This window comes from Ambystoma mexicanum, chromosome 8, assembly GCF_040938575.1.
Source record: "Ambystoma mexicanum isolate Mex_15411 chromosome 8, UKY_AmexF1_1, whole genome shotgun sequence".
Taxonomy (NCBI): Eukaryota; Metazoa; Chordata; class Amphibia; order Caudata; family Ambystomatidae; genus Ambystoma; species Ambystoma mexicanum.
This window is the reverse complement of record NC_090929.1, coordinates 1,067,276,199-1,067,299,499: the sequence shown is the minus strand read 5'-3', so window position 1 is coordinate 1,067,299,499 and position 23,301 is coordinate 1,067,276,199. Positions and strand designations below refer to the sequence as shown.

General features: G+C 44.2%; 1 protein-coding gene across 1 annotated transcript in view; it reads right to left on the bottom strand.

Annotated features, from left to right (window-relative positions):
* Positions 1-2,029: 2,029 nt before the first annotated feature.
* Positions 2,030-23,301, bottom strand: part of LOC138473732 (mannose-binding protein-like) — a 68,237-nt gene continuing 46,965 nt past the window's right edge. Inside the window, exons 3-4 of the mRNA XM_069612198.1 lie at positions 6,431-6,514; positions 2,030-2,631 (exon numbers count right to left, since the gene is read on the bottom strand). Of these exons, the coding sequence (XP_069468299.1) occupies positions 2,252-2,631; positions 6,431-6,514 (464 nt within the window). The 3' untranslated portion in view covers positions 2,030-2,251. The remainder of the gene's footprint in view (positions 2,632-6,430; positions 6,515-23,301) is intronic.

The window sequence follows — 23,301 nt, the reverse complement described above, 5'->3', positions numbered from 1 at the left end:
CACAGTGAGTGGGAACAGGGCATAAAAAGGCAAAACACATAGAGGTAAAACAGAAAAAACATTAAATAAACCTAGGCTTAATGATAGATTGCTAGGTGGAAAAATGATTCCTTTCATTTTACATTAGTGAAGGAAGGAATACATGTTTTGAAAAAAATATCAGATTCAAGTTAAAGTAACCCAACGTTTCGAGGATCACTAGTGAGGTGGCATATACTTCAAAACCCTTTTCACTGAAACAATCATTTGGTGAAATAAATGATGCAGTTGGAATGTTTGTGAAATGGCACATATACGGTTAAAGCTGTATTTTGTCATTTAAAATGATTTTTACCATCTAAATGAATCCGTAGAAATAGTTCTTCCCTCACTTTTGGTCAAGGAAATACAATTTGTATTCAACTGTTATTATTTGCAGGGATACCTGTGGTATTGTAGGGCATAGTGCAGGGTATTAGTTCAATATTAGCAGCCTGATTGAAATGTTGACTGAGTATCAGCGAAGCGTGGGGGATGGAATGCGAGCCCTGGCTGCTAGTACCCTTTGACCGAGACTCAGACATCATCTGCCTTCCATCGCTCTCGTCCGGGATGGCACTTATCTGTTCCTGGTCTATGTGCCTCCCCATTAACTGTCCCTCCAAGATACCCTACTCCGCAATATATTGTTCATTGTCAATTCTGGTAATCATAAAACGGGCACTTGTGTCCTTGGCAGTGTTTAAATAGTTTTCTCGGCCAGAGCAGGACATTTGGGGGCAGCCAGTTCGGCGCAGGCCGGTTCGGTGCGGCCAGTTTGTCGCAGGAGCCGGTTTGGCGAAGCTGGTTCTCACTGTCAGTGTAATTTTCCCGCGCCGAACTGGCTGCGCAGAAATGGGGTTGTAAAATTGGTCATCAATAACTCACTCAGTTGCAAGCATTTTTCCTTTGGAGAGAAAAAACGATGTTTGGGTCTCAACATTCACATGCGAAGTTGGACATGTGTTATTTGTAAACTGAATTTGTTTGCATCCTGTTTCATTGCACGGCTGCAGACTAACCCAAAAAGAAACTCTCTCCAAAGAAGCAAGTTGGGATTCAGGTGTTCACTTCCCCCCGTTTGGCGAGCATCTCCCCCTCCGTGCCGAAATGGCTGCTGCAGGCGTCCTACTGGACTTCTTCCTGTGGCGAGATGCGATTAGAAATTAACGGAGTGAACGTCCCTTTTAAAGCTCGAGGTTGTGTAGGTGCAGTCCTGTAGACGTCATACCCCAGTTGGCTGCACGGTGCAGTGCTTCTCCCAATGTCTATAAACCATAAGCAAGATAATTGGAACATCGTTGTCCAACATTACATTCCTGTCCTGTTTCAGCGTGGCAGGGCAAGAATGTACTGTCGCGTCGAAACATCCTCACAGCAAAACATCCCTGCGCCGGACTGGTCGCACCAAACTAGCCGCGCCAAAACAGCCCGCGCCGAACTGACAACGCCGAAATGGGGTGTACCGTTGCCGCCTGCCATTTTTGGATGTTGCTTGTTTTCACTCTCATTTTCAATTACACACATCAAACAGCGGGTGCTATAGTAAGTATGAGGATCCTAATTTGCCCACTTCCTGATTCTAATATGTTACTGCTCTGGGATAGGGTACTAATGGGGGTTAATTCACAGCCAACATGATTTATGGCATCGCTTTGCTGGGGACCATTAACTTTGGTGATGGCAATTGTCCTTCATTAGAGCCTTCCCTAGGGACACTAACACTACATTCCAAGCGCTTAGTCAAAAACCTCAATCTAACTGCTTTCACCAAACCAACCACAGCATCTCAAGCTGTGCGGAAAGCAGATCTTTTTCACTGGCAACTAAAAAAAGAAAAAGTATGATGTTTGCGCGTTCCACAAACACCAGAATTTAGCACACATTTTCAACCAAACAACGGAGGTTTTGTTCCTATCAAATGTGCTATACCTGTATGCAACAATAAATAAAGTTTATTAAAAAAATAAAATAAAAAAAACATGCTCTTAGTGATTAAACAATACAGCTGTTAGGGGTAAACCTTTATTATGATCGATAGGTAACCATTTTAACCAGTAAAGTAATAATCCTTCCCTCATACTTTTGAGGGTGGAATTGCAGAGTGCTTCACTCGCTCCCTCAAAATATTCATTGTCCCACCACCAAGATATCGGATAAAACCAATACACTGCCATTGGCCTATTTCAAGACGTTCTAATACCCATAAGAGCCAATGGTCCCCAACGGAATGTTAAAATTCACAGATGACCAGCCGTGGCATTGTACACGGTATATCATTCCACCGGCCATTATCTAGAATTTCCACGCAGTCCTCGTTGTCTTTGCTGTTGTTGGGCTCTCCTAAATTCCAGTTGGCATAGGTGATTTTTTCACCATTCAGGTACTTAAAGATCCCTTCCACGTGCTGGTCACTGATGCCTAAGTAGGCCTTTCGGGCGTCCTTAAGACCCAATATGTCTTGAATGGCAGCATTCTCAGCTTCACTCCTCGGGGCGGCCAGCAGCCCCCCAGCCTCTGTGCAAGTGATTTGTGAACTGTCGAAGGGCTCCTCTTGTCCATTGGTCACAAAGACCTTTTCGCCCACTCGCTTGCCTCCATGGAATAGAAGAACTATAAAAGAATGAAGAATATAGATTGTGGATGAAATACAACCATTGTTCAGTAAGCATGCACCATGTTGGCTCATAGACACTGTTGCTAAGGTAGGCAGGAAATGATTTAGCAAAAATATGTTCGGACTGAGGGAGACGGGCTGACGTCATCATTACGATACATGCTTACCCTGAAATGTAATAAAGAAGGGCAATAATATGTATAACCTAAGATGTGTTGCACACAATACACGTTTCAACTGAATTTTAAAACAGTTTTTTTTCTCGAAATGTGCTACATGTTGCTGGGACGCAGAAGAGCCCAAAACAGCACTGGAACATTCTGTACACATCTTTTTCTTAACGGGCTTTGATTTATCAAGGAGTAAGTGCCTCAAAAAAGTGGGAATAGCTGAAGCAGAGCCAGTTACATGTCGAACTTGCTTTCAATGTGATTAACATTCCAAAACCCCATCAACGGTTTATTGGCACACTTCTCTGAGAAAATCTTCTAAGTTCCCGTTATGATATCTGTTAGGTGTGACCTTCCCAAATGTGTGTTTCCCTTTTAAGATAGTGTGTCCCTCCCAAGTGTATTGCCCATTTAAGATGACCATGGCCCAAGCTAATAAAAGGAGCAACTGCAGGCAAGTGCCTCAAAATGGCTGCAGACTCCAAGAATGGATCTGTTGTCTCTGTCTCACACTATGGGCCTGCAGGCCTACACCATGTGAGCATGGTCCTGCAGTTCCCTACTGGTCTGGATCCCCCAGGCACCCTCCATCTATGATTCTATTGGCATCCATGATGCCCCGGCACCCAGGCCGTATCACTATGGCCTAATAGGGTCTGTAAATCCGGGGGAACCCCGGCAAACCCAAGAGGGTGCTGCCCCCCGCCACCCCCTGAGCACCTGTGAGGCTGGGCGTGTGCCCACAGCTGGCCCCACAATAAAATCTATCCTTGTTGACTCCTTGCCACATTAGTGATCCCTCGCCACAAGCAGTGGACCTTGTGTTCCACGATGCTCTGGTGCAAACACCATGCATTTTGGAATGAAATCTAGATGAAGATCGGTTTTTAGTGCCAGCTATGTCCCTTTTTTGGTAAGTAGCAGAGGATTCCACCTCTATCCATATTATGAAAGCCAGGGATCTCTGTGATTTTCATTCCGCTATGTCAGGTACCCTGACAGTTCAACTACTCGTACTGTAGCACAGGACCTTGCCAGCCTGGCCACATTTGATCCCTGATTCCCATCCTATTTTCACTGCACCCATATCAGTATACTCTTGGAAATGTAACTTTATTATTTTCAAAATTCAGAAGCTCTTGTTATTTTGCCATGAAACAGCTGATGGTAACAGAAGCACCTCTGATGTGATATGATGTGGTATGGCATTTATAACACGCCTATACACAAATGTTACAAGTCGGGACGAGGCAAGGGAGGGGGAACAAAAGGAAGACAGAAACAGCGATCTTATTAGGCCAGGTGACATTGAAATCATGCAAGTGCAGGGGAGGGGGGAAGGGGAAAAGTACTGGGGGTAGGGGCAGGAGGCAGTGCAGTGCATAGGATAACCGTAAAAAAAAAAACAAAAACAAAATAAATCAATACATTAAATAAATTACAACAATAAATAAAAAGTGCGTCCAGCTGGTGGTAAGTGCAAGGGTAAGGGCAGACGTCAGGTGTCAAGTGCTGGTAGGGGGCTGTAGGGATACAGACACAGTCCCTGAGTTGAAGAGTTGCCAGGGGGGCAGTGCAGGTGTGCAACTTGCGGGGAGGGGACCTGGGCCCGAGATCAGAGGGTAGCCAGGTAACCAGTGCAGTTTCAGTTTCAACCAGGAGATCAGCATGGGAGAAGAGGAGAGAAAGCGGAAGCAAAGAGGAAGGTCTTGAGGTGCTTCCGGAACCGGAGATGGTTCTCCTCAAGTTTCAGAGAGGCTGGGAAGCTGTTCCAGAGGGAGACCCCAGCCGAAGAAAGAGATCTACCACCAACTTGTTGCTTGGAGAAGCGACTGTCCCTGAGGGAGTTGGAGGTGGATGAGCGAAAAGCTCAAGGGGGAAGATGTTTAGGAAGAGAGAGTTGCAGGTATTGCAGACCCAGGCCCCAGAAGGCCTTGTGGACAATGAAGAGGGTTTTGAACTTAATCCCCGCCGTCATTGGGAGCCAATGCAGAGATTTCAGTCCTAGAGATACGATCGCTGGGCTTGAGGCCAAGGACAAGTCTCGCAGTCCTGTTTTGGATGAGTTGCAGAGGGTGGAGAGTAGAGGCAGGCAGATTTAGAAAGAGGCTGTTGCTGTTGTCTAGCCTAGAGAGAACCAGAGCTTTGTAGGCAGTGAGCCTCTGGGGGAAAGAGAGAAAAGGAAGAATACCCCTGGGGAGGTGCAGCTGGAAGTGTGACTTCTTAGAGATGTCATTGATGTGAGGAGAGAAGTAGAGTGTGGAGTTGAAGATGGCCCTGAGGTTTTTAGCCTCACAGCTGGGAGCAGGAAGAGGGCCAAGAGAGGCCGGCCAGACAGTGGAAGGAAAGGAGGAAGCAGGTGTGCTGATGAGGAGAATCTCAGTCTTACTGGCATTAAGGCAAAGACCATTGGTGGCACACCACTCCTGGGTAACAGAGAGACAGTCAGAGATGAGAGAAGGAAAAGAGGTGGCGGAAGGGAGCCTGAAAATGAGTTGAGTGTCACCCGCATAGCACTGAAAGTTGGGGCATGATACAGTAATACAGTGGGCAAGAAGTGCCAGGTAGTCGTTGAACAGCCAGAGAGAGAGGTCAGACCCGTGGGGAATACCACTGGTAGAGCTAGAGATAGAGGAGAGGAAGGACCCAAGATGGACATGGGATGGTCGATCAGAGACGAAAGATGTCAGCCAAGCAAGGGTCTGATCGGTGAGCTCTTGTCGGTGTGCTTTTAATGTCCCTCTGGGCTTTTAGTGCTAGACTACTTAAAAACTCAAGCTCAGTTTGATCATCTGGAGTGTACCCCTTCAGAATATCTTGAGGTAATTTCCGAATCAGTTTGCTCATTTGACCATCTGGTTGTCCATTGGAAATCTGTTAGGATATGTTGAATTGTGATTGGTAACTCAAACAATGTAAATGAGCAAGCTTCCTCCAACTATTACCTCCACCTTTCGGCTGGAGGTAGAAATTGATGATATTCCAAGGTGGTATTCCACCTTGTAATGAGTCAGTAATTATATTGCTTGCGGTAGTGCAGTTGAAAATTGTTAGCAGTAAATACCCTTCAGTGGGGTTGTGATATGAGCAACATAAAAAAAGGCTTCATGTATGCTATACCCCTTGTTATGTCAATAGAATCACCCCTGTAATAAGGACAATATCACATTTTTCCAATCACAAATCACTCATTGTCTCTGCTCCCTACTCTCATCACAAAGCAAGGATGCCCACTCACCTTCTTTTATTTCTTTTGGATTGGTACTCACACCTGCGCCCCTAAGCAGTAGAAACGTCTTCCCCATGCATATTCCATTATGTAAGTTTCGGTGTCAAGTGAAGGCGATGTTACTGGTATAATAGACATTTTTGGCAGAGTATATATTCAAATAATTTCTCTTCTCATTGTTGCAGCATAACACAGATTATTACAGGTGTGCATTGTGTTTTTGTGGGTAGATAAGAGGAGGTCATGCTTCTTATAATTGGATGGACTAGATCACACTGTGATGTGTAACTTTTATCTATTTTCCACCATTTGGACATGCTTAAGGAATTGCTAGAAACACTTCCAAACAAAAGAGAATTCTATCATAGAGCAAGAGACAATAAAGAAGAGACTTACTTTTCTTGAGCTTTGAGAAGGTTGCTTGTATGTCCCGGAACTGTCCATCTAATGCACGGATTTGTCCTTTCAGAATATCCAAGTCTGAGGAAAGACATTTGGGGTTAGAAATGTATTCAGATTGCAGATATTTATTTACCCATGACCATCTACCCTACCGGCATTCTGCCACCTGTTTGTCTTCAAAGTGCCCCTTGAATACTTGGAGTAACTGCATTGCAAACCTAAGCAATCAATTATGATTCTTATTTACATACACTTTTCTATTTAGAATGAAACATAGTTCTCCAAGAAGTACTGTACAAGGTCATATTGATGGCTGGAGCTGTCTCATTACTGGGTGCTTAATATAGTGGTTAATACATTCATCCATACTGTGGTTGAGAAGTTGCTGGAAACAGTAAATGGGGATAGCAGAAGATGTACATTAAATATATCTCCTATAATCACAATATTTACAGGTGTTTAGAGATGTGCGATTGGATAGTGAAAATAGTTGACCTTCAATGGTGAGGGAGTGCAGGTGAGTGATTGCACTGTGAGACTGGTGCCCCATCGTCAGAAAGAAGGTGGTTCTCAAGGGTGGTATTCAAGCATGCCACTGTTGGAATACCCCTCGTTTCTTGGAGTATGACATTCCAGTGATTGGGAGCCAGGTGAATCTAGAAACCAAAGCAGTGGGTACCACAGAGTGGATGGAGGAACGATAGATTAAAGAAGTGAATATGAGGGGTAAACATTGGCAGAAAGATTCATCCAAGTGATTTGGGAAGCCCATGGATGAACATAAACAAAAGTCCAAGAAGAAGGAATTTGGCTTGAGTTAGATTTTGAATGGGTGCTGTGAGATGTCAGAATAGCAAGAGACAGACACAATGATGTGCTTCACAGTCTTCTTTATTCAAATCATAAACCAGAGGACTCACTGTCTCTAATTCTATAAGGGTTCTCCCTACCTCAACAAAACTAAATAGTGGACCAGTCTTTGTCAGGATGTCTAAAATAAATGTCAACAGTCCTGTGTCCAAAACCTACTCTGTCCCTCACAATAAATGTACCGCAAAACGTATTGTCTGGGAAAGTAAATAATAATTGTCTGTCTTCCTACAGCCATGTGATGATCCTCACACCTACTGTTCTTAAAGTAGATGTTATTTGCCAGGGGGATACTCCCCTTCCCTGGTCTTTTCCACTTCTTAGGGCTTTGAAGCCTAATATGCAAGGGGCACACTCCCCTTCCCTCCTGGTCTTTTCCCCTTGTCATCATGGTGTTGGAGCTCAATATGCCAGGGGCACACTCCCCTTCCCTCCTGGTCTGTTCCCCTTGTCATCATGGTGTTGGAGCTCAATATGCCAGGGGCACACTCCCCTTCCCTCCTGGTCTTTTCCCCTTGTCATCATGGTGTTGGAGCTCAATATGCCAGGGGCACACTCCCCTTCCCTCCTGGTCTTTTCCCCTTGTCATCATGGTGTTGGAGCTCAATATGCCAGGGGGACACTCCCCTTCCCTGGTCTTTCCACTTGCTGTCAGGTCTTTTAAGTGCTGTCACGGCTTTTAAGCCCACTTAGCCAGGGGGACATTCCCCTTCCCCTTCCCTGGTCTTTCCTTAACTTGTCCACGCTTGCTCTGGCACCCTTTTCTTCCGTGTTGGCTTACTTGGCAGGCTTGTATGGCCCACAGTCTTGTTATATATAAATAATTGAAGGATTTAAATATTCTTTGTCTCTTTATTTATTTCGTTTTCCCGGGCTGCTGGAATAATCAAAAATGGCTTGGTAATCCTCGAATGTTGGTTTTACTTCCGTAAATAGTCACTTGCACGTATTTTGCTTAATGTGTATCTATTTAATGTCCTGTTTCTATTGAACACCCTAAGATATTCAGCAAGCCCCAAGCTCCTTTTCCCTGCTATAACATAGGTTTTCAACATTGGTGTCCTGACAGGTTCCCAATAATTCTGGTGTCCCGCTGTTCCTGTGGGACGTTGCAGGGCTCTCCAAACCAGACGCTCCTTGCCGCTCACCTCATATGTGCCTCATATGAGCCTCATATGAGCACATATGAGGCTCATATGAGCCTCATATGTGCCTCGTATGTGCCTCATATGCCTCGTACCTCATGTGTGCCGTCATCTCGCATGGCAGCGGCGCACTCCACAACAGGCTTTAAAGTCCTCTGGATACTGGAACCTTTTATTTTGCAGCGACTGCGGCCCGCTCTTCATGGTGCAATTGCTGCACCCAGTGAAAGCTTCTGGTGTCTTGGGTGAGGTGACCGCTCACTCGACTGGAGAGCGTTACTTTCCTCTGAGCGTTCGCGTTCCCCCTGCCACCGGGAGTACATGGTCCTCCAGCGTCCACCGACTTCCATGGTCCTTTCTAGTCTGGCATTGCAGGCACATCCTTCTTATCTTTGTTGTTGGGCGTTCATCTGCTGTTCCTCGCTGGGTGCCACAGTATGCCCCCTTACATTCTCCCACGACTTCTCCTTCACTCTACCTTCCACTGGCACTTCCCAACCACTACTGCTGTCTCTTCCTTCAACCAAAAACCATCCTAGTTATTCTTTCCTTTTCCTATTGACTTTGTCCAACAAGAAAAAACGAGGACTAAGATTTTGGATGTTAAATTTCACTCTTTTCCCTCTTGGTGCAGCCTCCTCGTCCAAGGGTTTCGAGATGGGGTTTTTGCTTTACCAGAATACATATACCCATATGGTATATTTGGAATTGATTGGTAAGATGTGGTAGTATTTGCCTTAATTTTCTGAGTCTTGGTGTGGGAATTCCATTCCTTCTTATTACTTCTGGGATGAGGCGTCCAGATTCATCACAGTGCTCACCCAAGCAAAGCCAGTGCAGAGAGGTGGATGACTCTTATGCGAGGTTATACAGGGTATGGATAGAAACTTTCAGTATCTTGTCGAGTGGAGCAAAGCACTATAGAAGTGACCCATTAAATGCTTAGGTATTAATCAAGCATGTGGATGAAAAGAGTGTTGCTTAGGGGTTTGAAGAGTAAGATGTGGACAGATTTGACAGATGTTAGGGAAAGTGAGTCTGGAGGTTGTAGCAGTGTAAGAGATGAGGTTCTGAATTTTCAAGACTAAGGCAATGAGAACCACAGATTGATGGGCCTTGTGGGATGAGATAAGGCAGTAAGGATGCAAGAAGGCAGGTGAATGAAAAAGGGGTGCAGGCTGCAGTGGTGACTGGGAGAAAGGTCACCTCAGTTTTAAAGGTGTTGTGGTCAAAGCAATGTAGAATCATACAGTGAAATAAAGAAGGTGTGCAGGTGGTGATGGGGGAGGACACCTCTGTTGTAAAGAAAGGAGAAGATGATTAAGAATCATGGACACATAGATCACATGAAATGTCAAATGAGGAGATGAGTTTGGCAAGATTGGAAATGTAGTGTGTGTAGAAGAGGGACTTGGACATCATTTGAGGGTCACTAGAGGTTGGAGTTGCGACCTCTGTCTCTCCCTTTTTAAACTCTGGTGCAGTGCTTCTGATCCCTCTGGCAAGGTTTGCAGAGCTCATGCATTGAGGTAGCACTAATCAGCGAGGCAGCTTGTACTTTTTATTTTCTTAATAAGGTGCTGAAGTGAAGTAGTGCCAGCTGAGTAGTGCATGGTCAAAGTCTCCAACCACCCTCACCAACTCCCGCTGTCTCTTTTGCATGACCAGTACACAATGTCTGCTATTGGTTGAGTCAGTAGGCTACCTGGACGATACAACCATCCAATGTTGCTAATCTTAATCATACCTGTGACTGAAATAATAAAAGGATTTAGAATAAATAAATTGTATTTTACCAGAGAAAATCATGTTTAGATCATTAGTAATGTGAATTGTATAAAGTAGCAAAGAGGTTTAATTTGAAAAAGTCAGTCATATTTCAAGGGGCAACATGTACATGTGCTTAAAGTCAAAAACATGTGATTATTGTTGCCCAAAAGTGTTCTTTTTAAATATTTTGGTGTGTTACCTTAACATATGTGTACACAGGCCCATTCAAAGATGGATGGTCTGTTTACAGACAGGCCCCCTCAACCAGTAATTGTGGCATTGGGCTGTTAGCCCGTCTTCATTTTCAATGCCATGGTTGCACTTGCCACGTTCACATGAGTTTTGAAAATATTGTGAGGCAGCATTCATTTGTGACCCGAGAGGTTTGGAACAGGAGCCAAGTGAGGCAAGCAGTTTTAGGCCCCAGAGGCGCTGCCAGGGAAGGTGGAGGCTGACAAGAGGCTGGATATAGACCACACGCCTTGTGTGTTCCACCTCATCACTTCCACCAACCTCAGGAAATACAGCCCAAGCTTAGTGATTTACAATTCCCAGGAGGGTAACGGAAAGTCAGCAGCAACATTGTGTTCACGGGTGACACTGCGCTAGTCAGTACTCAAACATCTGATTTTACTCAGTAACTCCATGTCTGAAACCTACAGTGAGCATTGGCAGAAAACACAAACATGTATTTGTCTTTCCCACTTTCTTCCTCACACTTTACCCATTCTGGCAAGTTATAGAGTACAAGCAGGTAAGGGTGCTGTAGTTCATCTCACACATAATTGCATGACTGTAAAAACCTGGGTGTTTGAAAATTGAAAATAAATGAAACAAGTAAGAGTACTTTTAAAATTGAAACTAAACCAAAACATGATGGCCAGGAAATTGTCTGTATTGGCTTAAAATAGCAGGAGCAATCAGCCAGGACCGCAAAGTAATGTAAATAGTTACAGACAAAAGCACTTATGAGTAAGAAAAGATGCTAGAACGGGCCCTTGTTCCTGTAAAATGTCAGCGTTTGAGTGTGGTAAATTATTACTTTACTAGTGGAAAAGCCTGTGTACACAGGCTAATGCGCACAAGGAAGACATTTTCAGAGTGCAAATATACTATGTGGCATATTTTAACGTTTTATGTTAATAGAAAACATTTTGTAATGGATCTTGCTCCTTTTACGTTGAGGAGTAGTAACCTCAAACAAAATCTCACAGAATCCATTAAAAGTTCAACATAGTACATATGGCCAATTGTTGTATCTACTCCTCATTGTCTTGGATTCCACTTTTGGGTTTTGTACTCAAATATATAATGTTGAGGTATGTCAGAGTAATACAATTCACACGCAGCATGATTCGAAGTAGACATAAGATCATAAAATAAAGTAAATTGAAGTCAAATAAAGTTTAAAATGTGCATGAAGAATATTATTGATATAATAATACATACCAAGAAATATTACAATGAATAAATACATAATACATTAGTACATTAAAACAAAGTAATTTATTTTGTTAGAGGAATAGTGCTTAATCAAATGAATTTCTGTTTATATGTTTTTTTAGAAATATATATATTTTCTTAGTGTATGGAACTTGAACTGTGCTGTTAAAGTGGTATCCCTGCCGTGGTCCTTTTTTGCAGCTAATGGTATGTTGTCATTGTTGTCATTGTTGAAATACACATTTTGTTCACCTGGAAGATGAACTTGAAGTCTTTTTGTTGTTTGCATAAGGCAGCAATTCCCTCTAGCGTTGATAACAGGTGAAACAGGCAAGACGGCTTTTATTATGTTGAATGATGTGTGTGTGTTTGTGTGTGTATGTATGGGGGTGATGTGATAGAGAATACAGCATGTTTTCATTTAAAGCAAAACCCATGAAATAGGTTACAGTCACAGAAGATGGGCTAAAGGTGAACACCACATAGGCATTGCACTTAGTTGCTACATAATGGGCAAAAGGTGTGCATGCTTCCACGATGCACAGAATATGCAGAACAATAATCTATTTGTTGTAATCTACCCAATAAACAAGCTGTCACATGCATTTATTTATGATAGAAACTCTTATGTGAATGATAAGATCAGTCTAGACATCTTTGTGTTTTATATTGTCCAACTGACCAGTCAATTTTTTTTTTGTAAGTAGTACAATTGGAAGAGAAATGTAAACCTCAGATTACTAGGTAGTGTAAGAATTCCATTGTACACACCTCATACTTAAAATAATAGGTGGGCTATATCACAAAGGCAGTCAACCAGGGCAAAGTAAATGTGGCACCAACCTTCTATCGGCATTTAACAAATGAGTACTACTTTCTGGTGTCTGTTATTTAAATGTAGTTGCACAAAGTCTGCAAAGTGTGCATATTTCAAATTTGGTGCAAGGGGTTGGCAGCAGTGGCTATTGTCCAGTGAAGGAGCATGACAGGCAATATATACAGATGGGAAAGAAGGATATGCAGCAAGCTTCATTTATAAAGAGCCCAGATGTGCTCAAGCTTTTGCACTAGACATATGCATCAAATTATGAATTGCAGGTCCAGTCAAAGGTGCAGGATATCATTCTAAACGTGACTAAATAAGGGGGCGGGGTTGCGTCCAGGCGTGGGGTGGAAGCAGTCTGGTTGCAGGAAGAGAAACGTAGATTTGTCCTGTGCAGCAAAAATCCTTGTGACAGACCTGCTTTCATATAACAGTACCTGGCATCTGAAAATGCATCTGGCATTCAATTACGGCACTACTTGAGCACTTTAGGCTGCACTTGACACAGTTTAAAACCTGTGCTTTTTAGGCTGTACCTTTATTTATGATAATTATACTTGAATTATAAGGCTATAATTTGTATAAGGAGGCAGCACCTGTGCATTTGAGTATGATTTCGGCCTATGAAGATAATGCTTGGGCATAAGATGCTATAGATCGCATGTCGACGATAACTGACATAAAGTGGCTGCACCTGGGTATATAAAGCTGCACTAGAATATATGGAGGCAATGCCCCTGGAGTACCATGGCGGTGCCTCTGACATTACGTGGCTGCCCACTAGCACATCAAGTTAGCAGCATAGAGAATATTTGTGTGCTAATCCTAGATTTATTATATAATTTCTGTATTTCGGTAATGTCTCTTCTTGTGATGCCTCATGACCTTTCATGGTGAAATCACTCTGTGTGACATTGTTTAGTCGGAGGCAAAGGTTGTGTGATGTCACTTGTTTTGTGATGTCACTTCCGCTACCCTAGGCATTTTGGTGAATTGACATCCCAGAGGAGGGAAACAACGACAGATGATTATGAGAGTGTTTATCACGGTGGTGAAAAAGGTATGAGTATTCCAGGTAATGGTGAAGCATCTATCAGCCAGGTGGGAAATTAACAACTGCTTCAAAGGTAGCAGAGAGATCAAGGAGAATGAGGAAAGATGACAGATGATAGTGGTTATTTCCACTGAGGAATTTAGAGGCATGAAAGAGTGCTATTGCTGTGGTGTGTCTGCTGCAAAACTCAGATTGGAGAGGTGGTCACTGAGCCTGTGGGCTGCCATGTTGTTAGTGATATGTTGATGATTACACATTTGAGAACTTTTCAGAGAGAGAGAGAAAGAGAGTGGGGGGAGAGAGAGAGAGAGAGAGAGAGAGAGACTCACATGGGTGTTGTTTGTTGGATTGTTGGGGTCACAAGTGGGTTTCTTGAAGATGGATATGATGGTGTTACCCTTGAAAAATGCTTGGAATATATCAAAGGAAAGTAGAGTACTGAGGAGAGCTGAGTTGTTGCAGCAGGTCAAGGGTGACACATCCTTTATAATGTGTGACATAAATGCATACACAGGCACAGAGGAGGTGTGGGCAGACCAGAAGATGGATATCATCACACCCAGGATGATGGGCAGAACATCTGGATGGTGAGGAGAGGGTGAGAGGAAAAATCAGGAGGAGAACAAGAGATAAGGGGAGACAGGACATCCCATATTGAAAAGAGCTTGGAGAGGTATATGGCAACATGCTCAGATTAGAGTTAAAGAGAATACAGTGTTGAATTGAAGAATATAAGAATGAACTGGAGGTTTATTGAGAGCTTGCAAGGATAAGATCAGAGAGGGGAGATGATGTGAGTGTGAACTTGACTGAGTCCAGAGGAGTGATTCCTTTGGAGAAAAGGGGGAGTAGGATAATGGGTTTTGACCCAGATTTCCAGTTTAAGGCCCAATGCTTTCCTCAGATGTTTGATGGCTGTGGCAATCCATAGTGGAGGGCATGAGCTAGAGGGAGGAAAAGTGCGGTAATGGTACTCAAGGGCATGTGTCACTGCCAAATTGAAATCCAGAATGGCCATTTAGAAGGAGGCTGATTAGCCATTGTGTTACAGTTCAACAAAGGATGCAGAAAAGTAAAGTAGATTGGAAAGAAGAAGATATGCGATTGAGTGAGTTGCCTGGATTGCGAGTTGGCAGGTCATAGAGTGTGACATGAGAATGGTCAGAGAAAGAACAGATCAGCTGGAGCTTATGGACCATGGTCTTGTTGAGGAGGTTGAAGTGCCCCTTCTTATAACTGAGACTACAGTGGGAAGAGGTTTGGGGAGTATATCACAGAAAAAGGGGTTGAAAGTGGCAGGTGGCAAGTGGTCAAGGATGACAGTTAGAGGGATTTGTGTGAGAAGTTGGACAGCAATATATTTAAAAGAAGAGGGAATACAGTAAGAGGAGTGATGGCCTGGCTTTGCTGATCATGAGCACAATTCTACTGGATTTCTTTGATAGATGAGGTGGGTAAGAAAAGATGGCAGAGTTTGTGGAAAGGTATAGGTGTGGCAGTGCCATCTGGTGAGATGCACATTTTAGTGATTGTGTTATGGTCCTATTGCTAAGAGGATGAGCAAATGGCCTAAGTCATGGATGACATGAGACCCAGCTACTTTACAAAGCATTGAGATGGAAGGTGGTGAGAGTCAATGTGGTCAGTAAGGCAGGACTTTTTGCTACAGAGAAATTGTGCAATCTAGAGTTACAGAGTTGTTTTCAATTGAGAACAAGAGGAAGGGATGGGAGGAGGAGTGTTCCTTGTGATGAGAAGGGTATATGACACAAGTGGGTGTAGGCTACATGACCAGAGTGTCATCATGGAGAGGGGAATTAGTATTGGGATTGAAGGTGAGCAGAACAAAGAAGTGGGGGTTCCATGTGGGTGTGTTCATAAAGTCCCATGGTAAAGATGAAGAAAAGGGGTGTTAGGATGAAGATGTGAAGATGCAGGATAATGCGGGCAGGAGAAAAGTAGATGACAAGGAACATACCCACGTAGGTAGACACTGAGGGCTCAGAGTGGTGGTGCTTGCCAGTAACAAAGAGGAGAGGAGCTGGATCTTGGTCCTAGTAAGGAAAGGGCTGAGGAGAGTACTGAGGAGAGCTGCGTGGTTGCAGCAGGTCAAGGGTGCCACATCCTTTATAATGTGTAAGGTGTGGGTTCTATTAATGATGTACATGTCTGCTCCTCTACATTCCCCCTCTGGTCGGGTCCTCGACAACCTCCTGCTCCTCAATTTTCTTCATTCTTCCTCCACAGAATAAGTTCTTCAGTATCCATATCTTAGTCACCCCCATCAGGTCACTTGCATTCTTTATGTGTTTATCCACACTCCAGGTCATGTGGCAGCACTCCCGAGTTCGTTGACAGAACACCCAATGCCCTACAGAGTTCTTATGATCCTTGGGGTAACGTTTCAGTGTGTCTTTGTGTATTCTCCTTATGTCATCACTTTGCACCTGTTGGATTTCCTTTACAGCTCTTCAATGTTCAGTGGTGTCAGAAAATCTCCTGCTACACCTTCAGTTCAAGGGTACTTTCGGTATGGTTGTCTGAGTGCATAACATCTCTCATTCACCCAATGCAATATTGGAATTATACCTGGTGTCATGCACAGTGTCTTCATGTTCTTCATCCAGTATGTCAGATGTGAGGGGGCGGGTTCTATTAATTTCTTACACATCTGCTTCTCTAAATTCCCCCCTCTGGTCAGGTCCTCGATCACATCCTCCTCCTCAATTTTCTTCATTCTTCCTCCTCAGAATTGCTTTTTCAGGATTCATGTCATTGTCACCCCCCTCAGGTCACCTGCATTCTTTATGTGTTTATCCACTTTCCAGGTCATGTGGCAGCACTCCCCGGTTAGTTGACAGAACACCCTACATAGTTCTTATGATCCTCGGGGTAATAAAACTTTGCTCCTGCAGTGCCATAGGACTTTCTCTCAAGTGCTCGTGGGTGGTATTTTCAGTCTGTGTGTGCTCATCAGCCACAGCATTGACATCTATCATTATCTTTACCCCAATTGCTTTCTTTGCTGTCTTGTAGCACTGTCCTATGAATATTATTAAAAGACAGAATCCCAGCAACAGTAACACTAGTATTGCTCCAGGTAGTTTGTAGGCACTTACCAACCAGGTTGGAACAAATGAAAATAGGGACAAAAACCAATCTTCATTCTTGGTCTCATCTACTTCTTCCACCATCTTGGTAGGCAGGGTTGATAGCATATTTATTGCTTCTGTAAAGGTTCAATTTTCTCCATCGTGGGCAGGTTGGTGTGTATGTGCAGCAAAAAGGCTCAATCTTGGCACACATGCCTCCTTCCATTGCTGTAATTAAGTACAGGACATACCTGTTCTGGAGGGCCATGAGCCTGATGGCCCTTAGATCTTCTCTGATCCCATTAAATCCTTTTATTGTTGTGTTGATTGTTTGTAGCAGCTCCCACCTAATGGATTGTAACCAATTGGTATTTGGTGAAACTTGAATTCCTCGTATGAATATATCTGTAAATAGCACTGCCATTCTGCTAAACCATTTATGCTCATCTGGAATGTCATGATAGGCTTCAATTGATTTTGCTGCAAAGTAATTCTCCCTCTTTTGTCGAATAAGGTTAAGCAATATTTTCTTTCTCTGGTGTGTATCCATCTTGGAAAAGTTTGTATTCTGCAGGTCGCTCTGTGGTACTACTAAGGCTGGTATGTTCATCAGCACTAATGAACAGACTCCTCCCCATTCCGGTGGCAACTTCATATATGCTCTTGATCCACAGACCCAGTAGTGGTCCATCAGGACTGCTGTTCCTCCCTTCATGCCTGGTATGTCAAAAACACAACCACACTTAAGGTTTTCTCCAACTTTTATCATGCCATTATTTCTGAAGCATAAGGATGCATTAGGGGTAATATCTTCAATGGTCCCCACTCATCGTTGACCCACCTCAACAACCTTGTGATCTTAGGCCATTGGTCCTTGCATTCTTTTACTGCATTCACCACAACTGCTTCCCATTGTCCTAACAATGCCAATGCCTTGCACACAGTAAGTCCATTGACCCATCCCTTAGGAGTAATGACTGTTCCTTTGATTCATAGTTGACCTCTTTTCCAGCATTCTGGTACTTCTTTTCCTTTCTTATCCTTGCATTGTAACATCCGATTTTCCTTGAATCTGATTCCTGCTCTGTTTATTTCAGGCTGCTCATATTTTATTATTCGGTTAATTGTCTCTTGCTTTGCTCTCTACTTCATATCTTGTACATAATTGTCTTCCCTATGAGATGTCTCCTTATTCAATATTACCCAATTTGTTCATTTATTTTTGTTCATTAGGTCTTTTTGCCCTAATTATAGCTGCAACTTTGTACCTTCTTCCCTTTCGACTACTTTAAATGAGGAGCAGGGGTTGCGGTGGTGTCCCCCGCTCCTCATGGACAGGTATCTGTGGCCTTGGCATTTGCGGGGGTCTCCCCCGCATACTTAACAATGGAGGTGGGAGACAAAAATTGCTAAGGCCCCCATTTTCAATGAACGGTCAAAACAGGGGCCCAAGCTGTTTTACTGCTGGCAGATCATATACATCCCTTTATTCACCCATACTAATAATGTTGTCTTGCCTTGGAATTGTCCTCTAGTTAGGCAAAGTGCAAGGTGAGTCAGGCAGTGTTCCTTTTTTACTGGTACTTCTGTGGCGATGAATATTTTAAATGCTCCCATACAATAGGGAATATGGGAACATAAGTAACAACATCCATCTGACGTTTTTCTCCCCACTTTATTCATGTGTTGATACAACATGTTATCCTTTAAATGGCTCGAATTATCAAGATATGAATTTATATCTTCATTATCTTCATTATCTTCCCCAGCATCCCATTAAGTGGGACCATTTCTTTAAAAATATCAGGAAAAATATCACTTGTGCTTTTGTTGGGGAAAAGAATAGATGCCTCATTGTGAGACACTCAAATATATTATAAAACAATATATCACAAAATGTGAAGAGCATATGAAAATAAAGACAGTACATAAAGCAAAATGTAGTTACAAGAAGTATTGCATAGTATTCAGATGCCACTTATCTCTTTTGGAGTAGCTGGTCTTCTTGTTAACAATCTGTGTCTAATGTACTGAAAAATCCCAATGTTTTATTCAGTTATTCACCTTCAATCACTTTTTTGAATTTGCACTTGTAACAAGAACTGAATTATAATTGCAGTAATAACTCTGGGAATGATATGAACTGCTTTTAGGATCTTGAAACAATACAATAACATCCATGTTTCGCTGCACTACAGCTGGATATGTTCGAAATATTTCTACTTTGCTCGAAAGTGGACAAAAGTGGTACTGAATGCATTTTGGCACGTGTGGTCGATGTTATCGTTACTACATCGGCTGAAGCATTTGAGTCAATCAACTTGGCCTGCAAACCTCACCTGGTTGATTTTGGAAATAGGTTAGAGAGGGGTGGTACATCTGGCAGCATATCTGGGATGGAAAGCAGGTCGGGATAGCGGTTAACTGAATGGCCACAGAGACAATTAAATACTGAAGTCATGGGTCCAAATCATGTGGTGTTATATAAAGACTTGTTAAAATGTACTGCAGATTCCAAGGAGCATGTAATTGAAGCTAATAATGTGGAGCAATCCTTGCTTAAAAGTCCAGTTACCACCGTAAAGAAGAAGAGGGGATGTCAATCAGTTTTAACAATGCACAGGCAAAGACAAAGCAAGAAAACCTCTACTTACAAAATTCCTTCTGGTGTTGCCTCTATTAAGATGACTAATATGACTAAAGGAAGCAATTTAAGGGATGTTAAATATATTGTTATCAATGAGTCTTCAGATGGCTTGGTGTGACAAGTGGAACTCCATGGCCCAATGGATAAATAGGTGTAGCCCATTAGTTATGATATTGGGGGAGCCTGCCTTCTGAAAGAGGGCACAAATGTAGATTGTTGCTCAGAGTCTCCGGGTGGGACTGCTGCATGGTGTGTGCCCTGTGGTTCCTGTATGGGTTGCTCTGTGCGGATCCTCTTTCAGGGCCTAGGGTCGTGTGCTGATTCTTCTTCTTGTAACCCTTTGACCTATGTAAGTCATGAGCGCCATGCCAAATATCCTTTGTCATTATGTGAGGGAGCTGGCATTGGGGGGGCATAGTAAAAATCAGATGACATAGCCGGCGTATGCAGATGCCTTAACTGTGAAACCACCCTTTCATATGCAGCCTGTCACAGATTTCCCAAGGGGTATAGGCTCTAACTATTCTAACTATCAAACACTGTAGAATAAGTACCTAGTGAAGCTAGTCCTTTTTAAAATTGTACATGGTTAATTAATTTATTCCGTTTTATTGCAGATTTACGGGGGATTACATCAGATGACATTGTGAGTCTAGAATTACCGGCACATTGCGGTCAAACTAATTGGGTGCTGTATCTTTGGTTTCCCCTCTGCTAGTGGAGCGGATATGTAACAACGCCACATCTTTATGTGTACACGACCAGATGGTCTCTATGGTTCGATTGTATCAGATATGGAGACTAGGCAGAGGGGCTCAGAGCATCAACAGAAGAGAGTTGCTGGTTCTTGGGTGAGGTTAACTGATTATGGAGGCTGATTTGGGGACTTCTACAACTGCCGGCTCTTGGAAGCCTCAGGGAACATGCCTGGTCAGTGTGGTTCCCTCATTGAAACAGATGATTCTAATAAGCACATGTTTGATCATTGTCTAGCACAGAGATTGCATAGCAATGAGACTATTTGGAATGATCTGTTGAGGACGAGACAAGTACCCATGGTAACACTGCTGGGTAGTGGACCTGTGTGGCCACTATTGGATTTGTTCTCAGAGGCACACGTGCAAGACAGTGTGAACGAGGCACAACTGCAAAGCATACCTGTAGGACAAATACTGGATGTGTTAAACAGGAATATTGCTGGTGCTGAATCTAAATTTAAAGACCTAGAAATACTGGCCTTTTTGAAACAACATGATGTAGTTTTATTACAAGAAACATGGGCAATTAAGAATCTTTAAAAGTGAAGGCTTCTAAGAAGAAAAGGGACTGATGCTTTGGGAGTCTGAACATACAAATTAGGACTTCTCCGAATTATAGAATTAAAGAACTGGTAACCAAATCTGAATATGTACAGCATGTGACTATGATCCCAAAGCGTGGGGACAATATAATAATATTTAACTTTTACAACCGTCCCCACTTGGTGGAGAGCAATAAACTGGAGCAACTGAACATTTTAGTGGACGGTGCCATTTTGGATAATTTTAACAGTCACACAGTGTTGTCACTGGGGGGTGATTTTAATGTTAAGTTGAGCAAGGGGGTACCAGCAGATTCATATGATGTGCGGGAATACTATGTCTATGGTATTGCTGTGCTGCAACTAGTAGACCATATATCATGCACCAGGGGCCACCAAGTGGCTAGATCCAGAAACCACTAGATCCAGAAAAAACATCACACCTGACAATATCCTACTCCTGCTCCTCCCAACCACCAATGCCTTGTCAATTGATTCTGACCCAGACACCATGGTTAAAATATACAACGACACCATGGCCATAGCCATGGACACCGTTGCCCCACTGAAGAACTGTAAAAGTAAACAACAATCCCACCTCAATACTTGGTTCACCCCTGATATTAAAGAACTGAGAATGGAAAAAAGGAAGCTTGAAACTGTATGACAACACTCCCCTACAGCTGAAAATAAACTTAAACTCAAACTGTGCGCTACTAACTATAAGAAAGCAATCATCCAATCTAAAAAAGAAGTCTATAACAACAGAGGGCCTCATTCCGAGGTTGGCGGTAAGTATTGGTTTTTAACGGCATGGCGGAAAGAGCGAGTCCGATCTGGTACCACGCCGCTATTTACAGGCTATTCCGACCTCGCGGGCACGAGCTTTCCGCCATGCCGGTAAATCCCCTAGTGCCATACCGCTAAAGGGCCCATTAAACCCCTTAGCGGCATGAAGCGAGACGTTCTTTACAACACCGCCATCGAAGCTTCGCCGTCCGTAATTAGCGGTGACCGTAAATTACGGGACCGTAAATTACGGTCACCGCTAATTAACGGATACGGAAATTACGTCATCGCACAGGAACGGGAAGGAGCGCGGCGGCCATCTTTAAAAACACAATCCATTGCCATCCTCTTCATACAGGACCCGGAGGCATATTTGGATCGGAAAAATAGCCATTAGAGACCAGCATCATGCCGAAAGCACTGAAAAAGGGTGCCGCCCGCATAAGGAAGGAACGCTTTACACAGGACGAGCTCCAGGTACTGGTTGACACTCTGCACGAACATGCAGAGATAGTATTCAGCAGTGACATGCGTAGGCCCACCGTCGTCAGGAAGAAGGAGATCTGGGACTTGGTTGCACAGAGGGTGAGCGCCATAGGAAACACCCCCCGCACCACGAAGGTCTGCAGGAAACGGTGGGATGACCTCCGTCTCAGGGTGCGGGCCATCCTATCGGCCAACCGAAGTCAGGCCCTGGAGACAGGAGGAGGCCCAGCTTCTCCCATCAAAATGATGCCCTGGGAGCAAACGTGTGCAGACATGATGGGCACAGAAGCCATAGAAGGGGTTGGCGAAATGGAGTGTGGTGCTCCGTCATCCGCTGATAGAGGTGAGTGTCATGAGTCAACACAGTAAATGCATTCCTAATGTAAGGCACTGCCAAGGGCTGGGCAAGCTGTCACATCATGTATGGGAAACCTCCCTCCCCAATGAAATCATGCCGTAACAAGTGGGACCCAGGCTGATGTCAGGTGCAAGGCTGCAACCCATATTGGCCATACCACACAAAGAGGCTGTCAATGTGAGTCACCACAGTACTCCGCCAACATAAGTGACCCAGACATCTGCATGCATTTTCCATCCAAGCCCAGATCACTGTCCCACTCACCACCCAAATGTCAACAAAACGCTGCAATCCCATTGAGATAACATGGGCTTGAGGAAATGCTGACCCCCAAATCATTGCTCATGCTGTCTCTCTCTTCCCCCCCACAGGCAGCGGGCATGAAAGTGAGGACCAGGAGGCCACCCAGGCCAGTACCTCCAGGGGCAGAGCCAGGGGACACCGTATACCTGCAAGCAGGAAGAAAACACATGCAACACCACCTGCTCCAGCAACCCCCATGGAGGGTGCACAATCCCCACCCGCACCCCTACCCATGCCTGCAGTGCCGCCGGACACATGCCCCACGGTGCACTCTGAGGAGTCCAGTGTGGCAGGGGAGAATGCTGCCATGTGCCTCCTCGACGTGCCAGATAGCCCAACATCAATTTCCGTGGCCAACGTGGAGGACCCCAATGGCATTGGACATAGCCCAGACACTCCATCATACAGCCAGGTGGCACACAGCGACGCCGGGGAGAGTGACACTCCAGGGCTCACAGGCCAAGGAGTACCACCTGCCTGCCCTGGATCCACTTCCCCTGCAGAAAGTCTCGAAAGGGCTGCAGGCTCAATACCAAGCCTGCCAAGCACATCGGCCACACCGGCCATGGATGCAGTGCGCTCCCAGCACCTCACGGGCCTGATTGAGGAGTTCATCCGGTACAACCGCGAATCAAGGTTTGAGTGGCACAATGACCTTCAGGCTCTGTGCGAGGTGATCACTGCGAGCACAAACCGGCTCTGTGAGGTGCGGGGCCAGATCGCCTGTGCCCTGGAGGCAGCACCCCCCAGACCACCGCCCCAGTGGGAGTACCCACCCTCCCAAA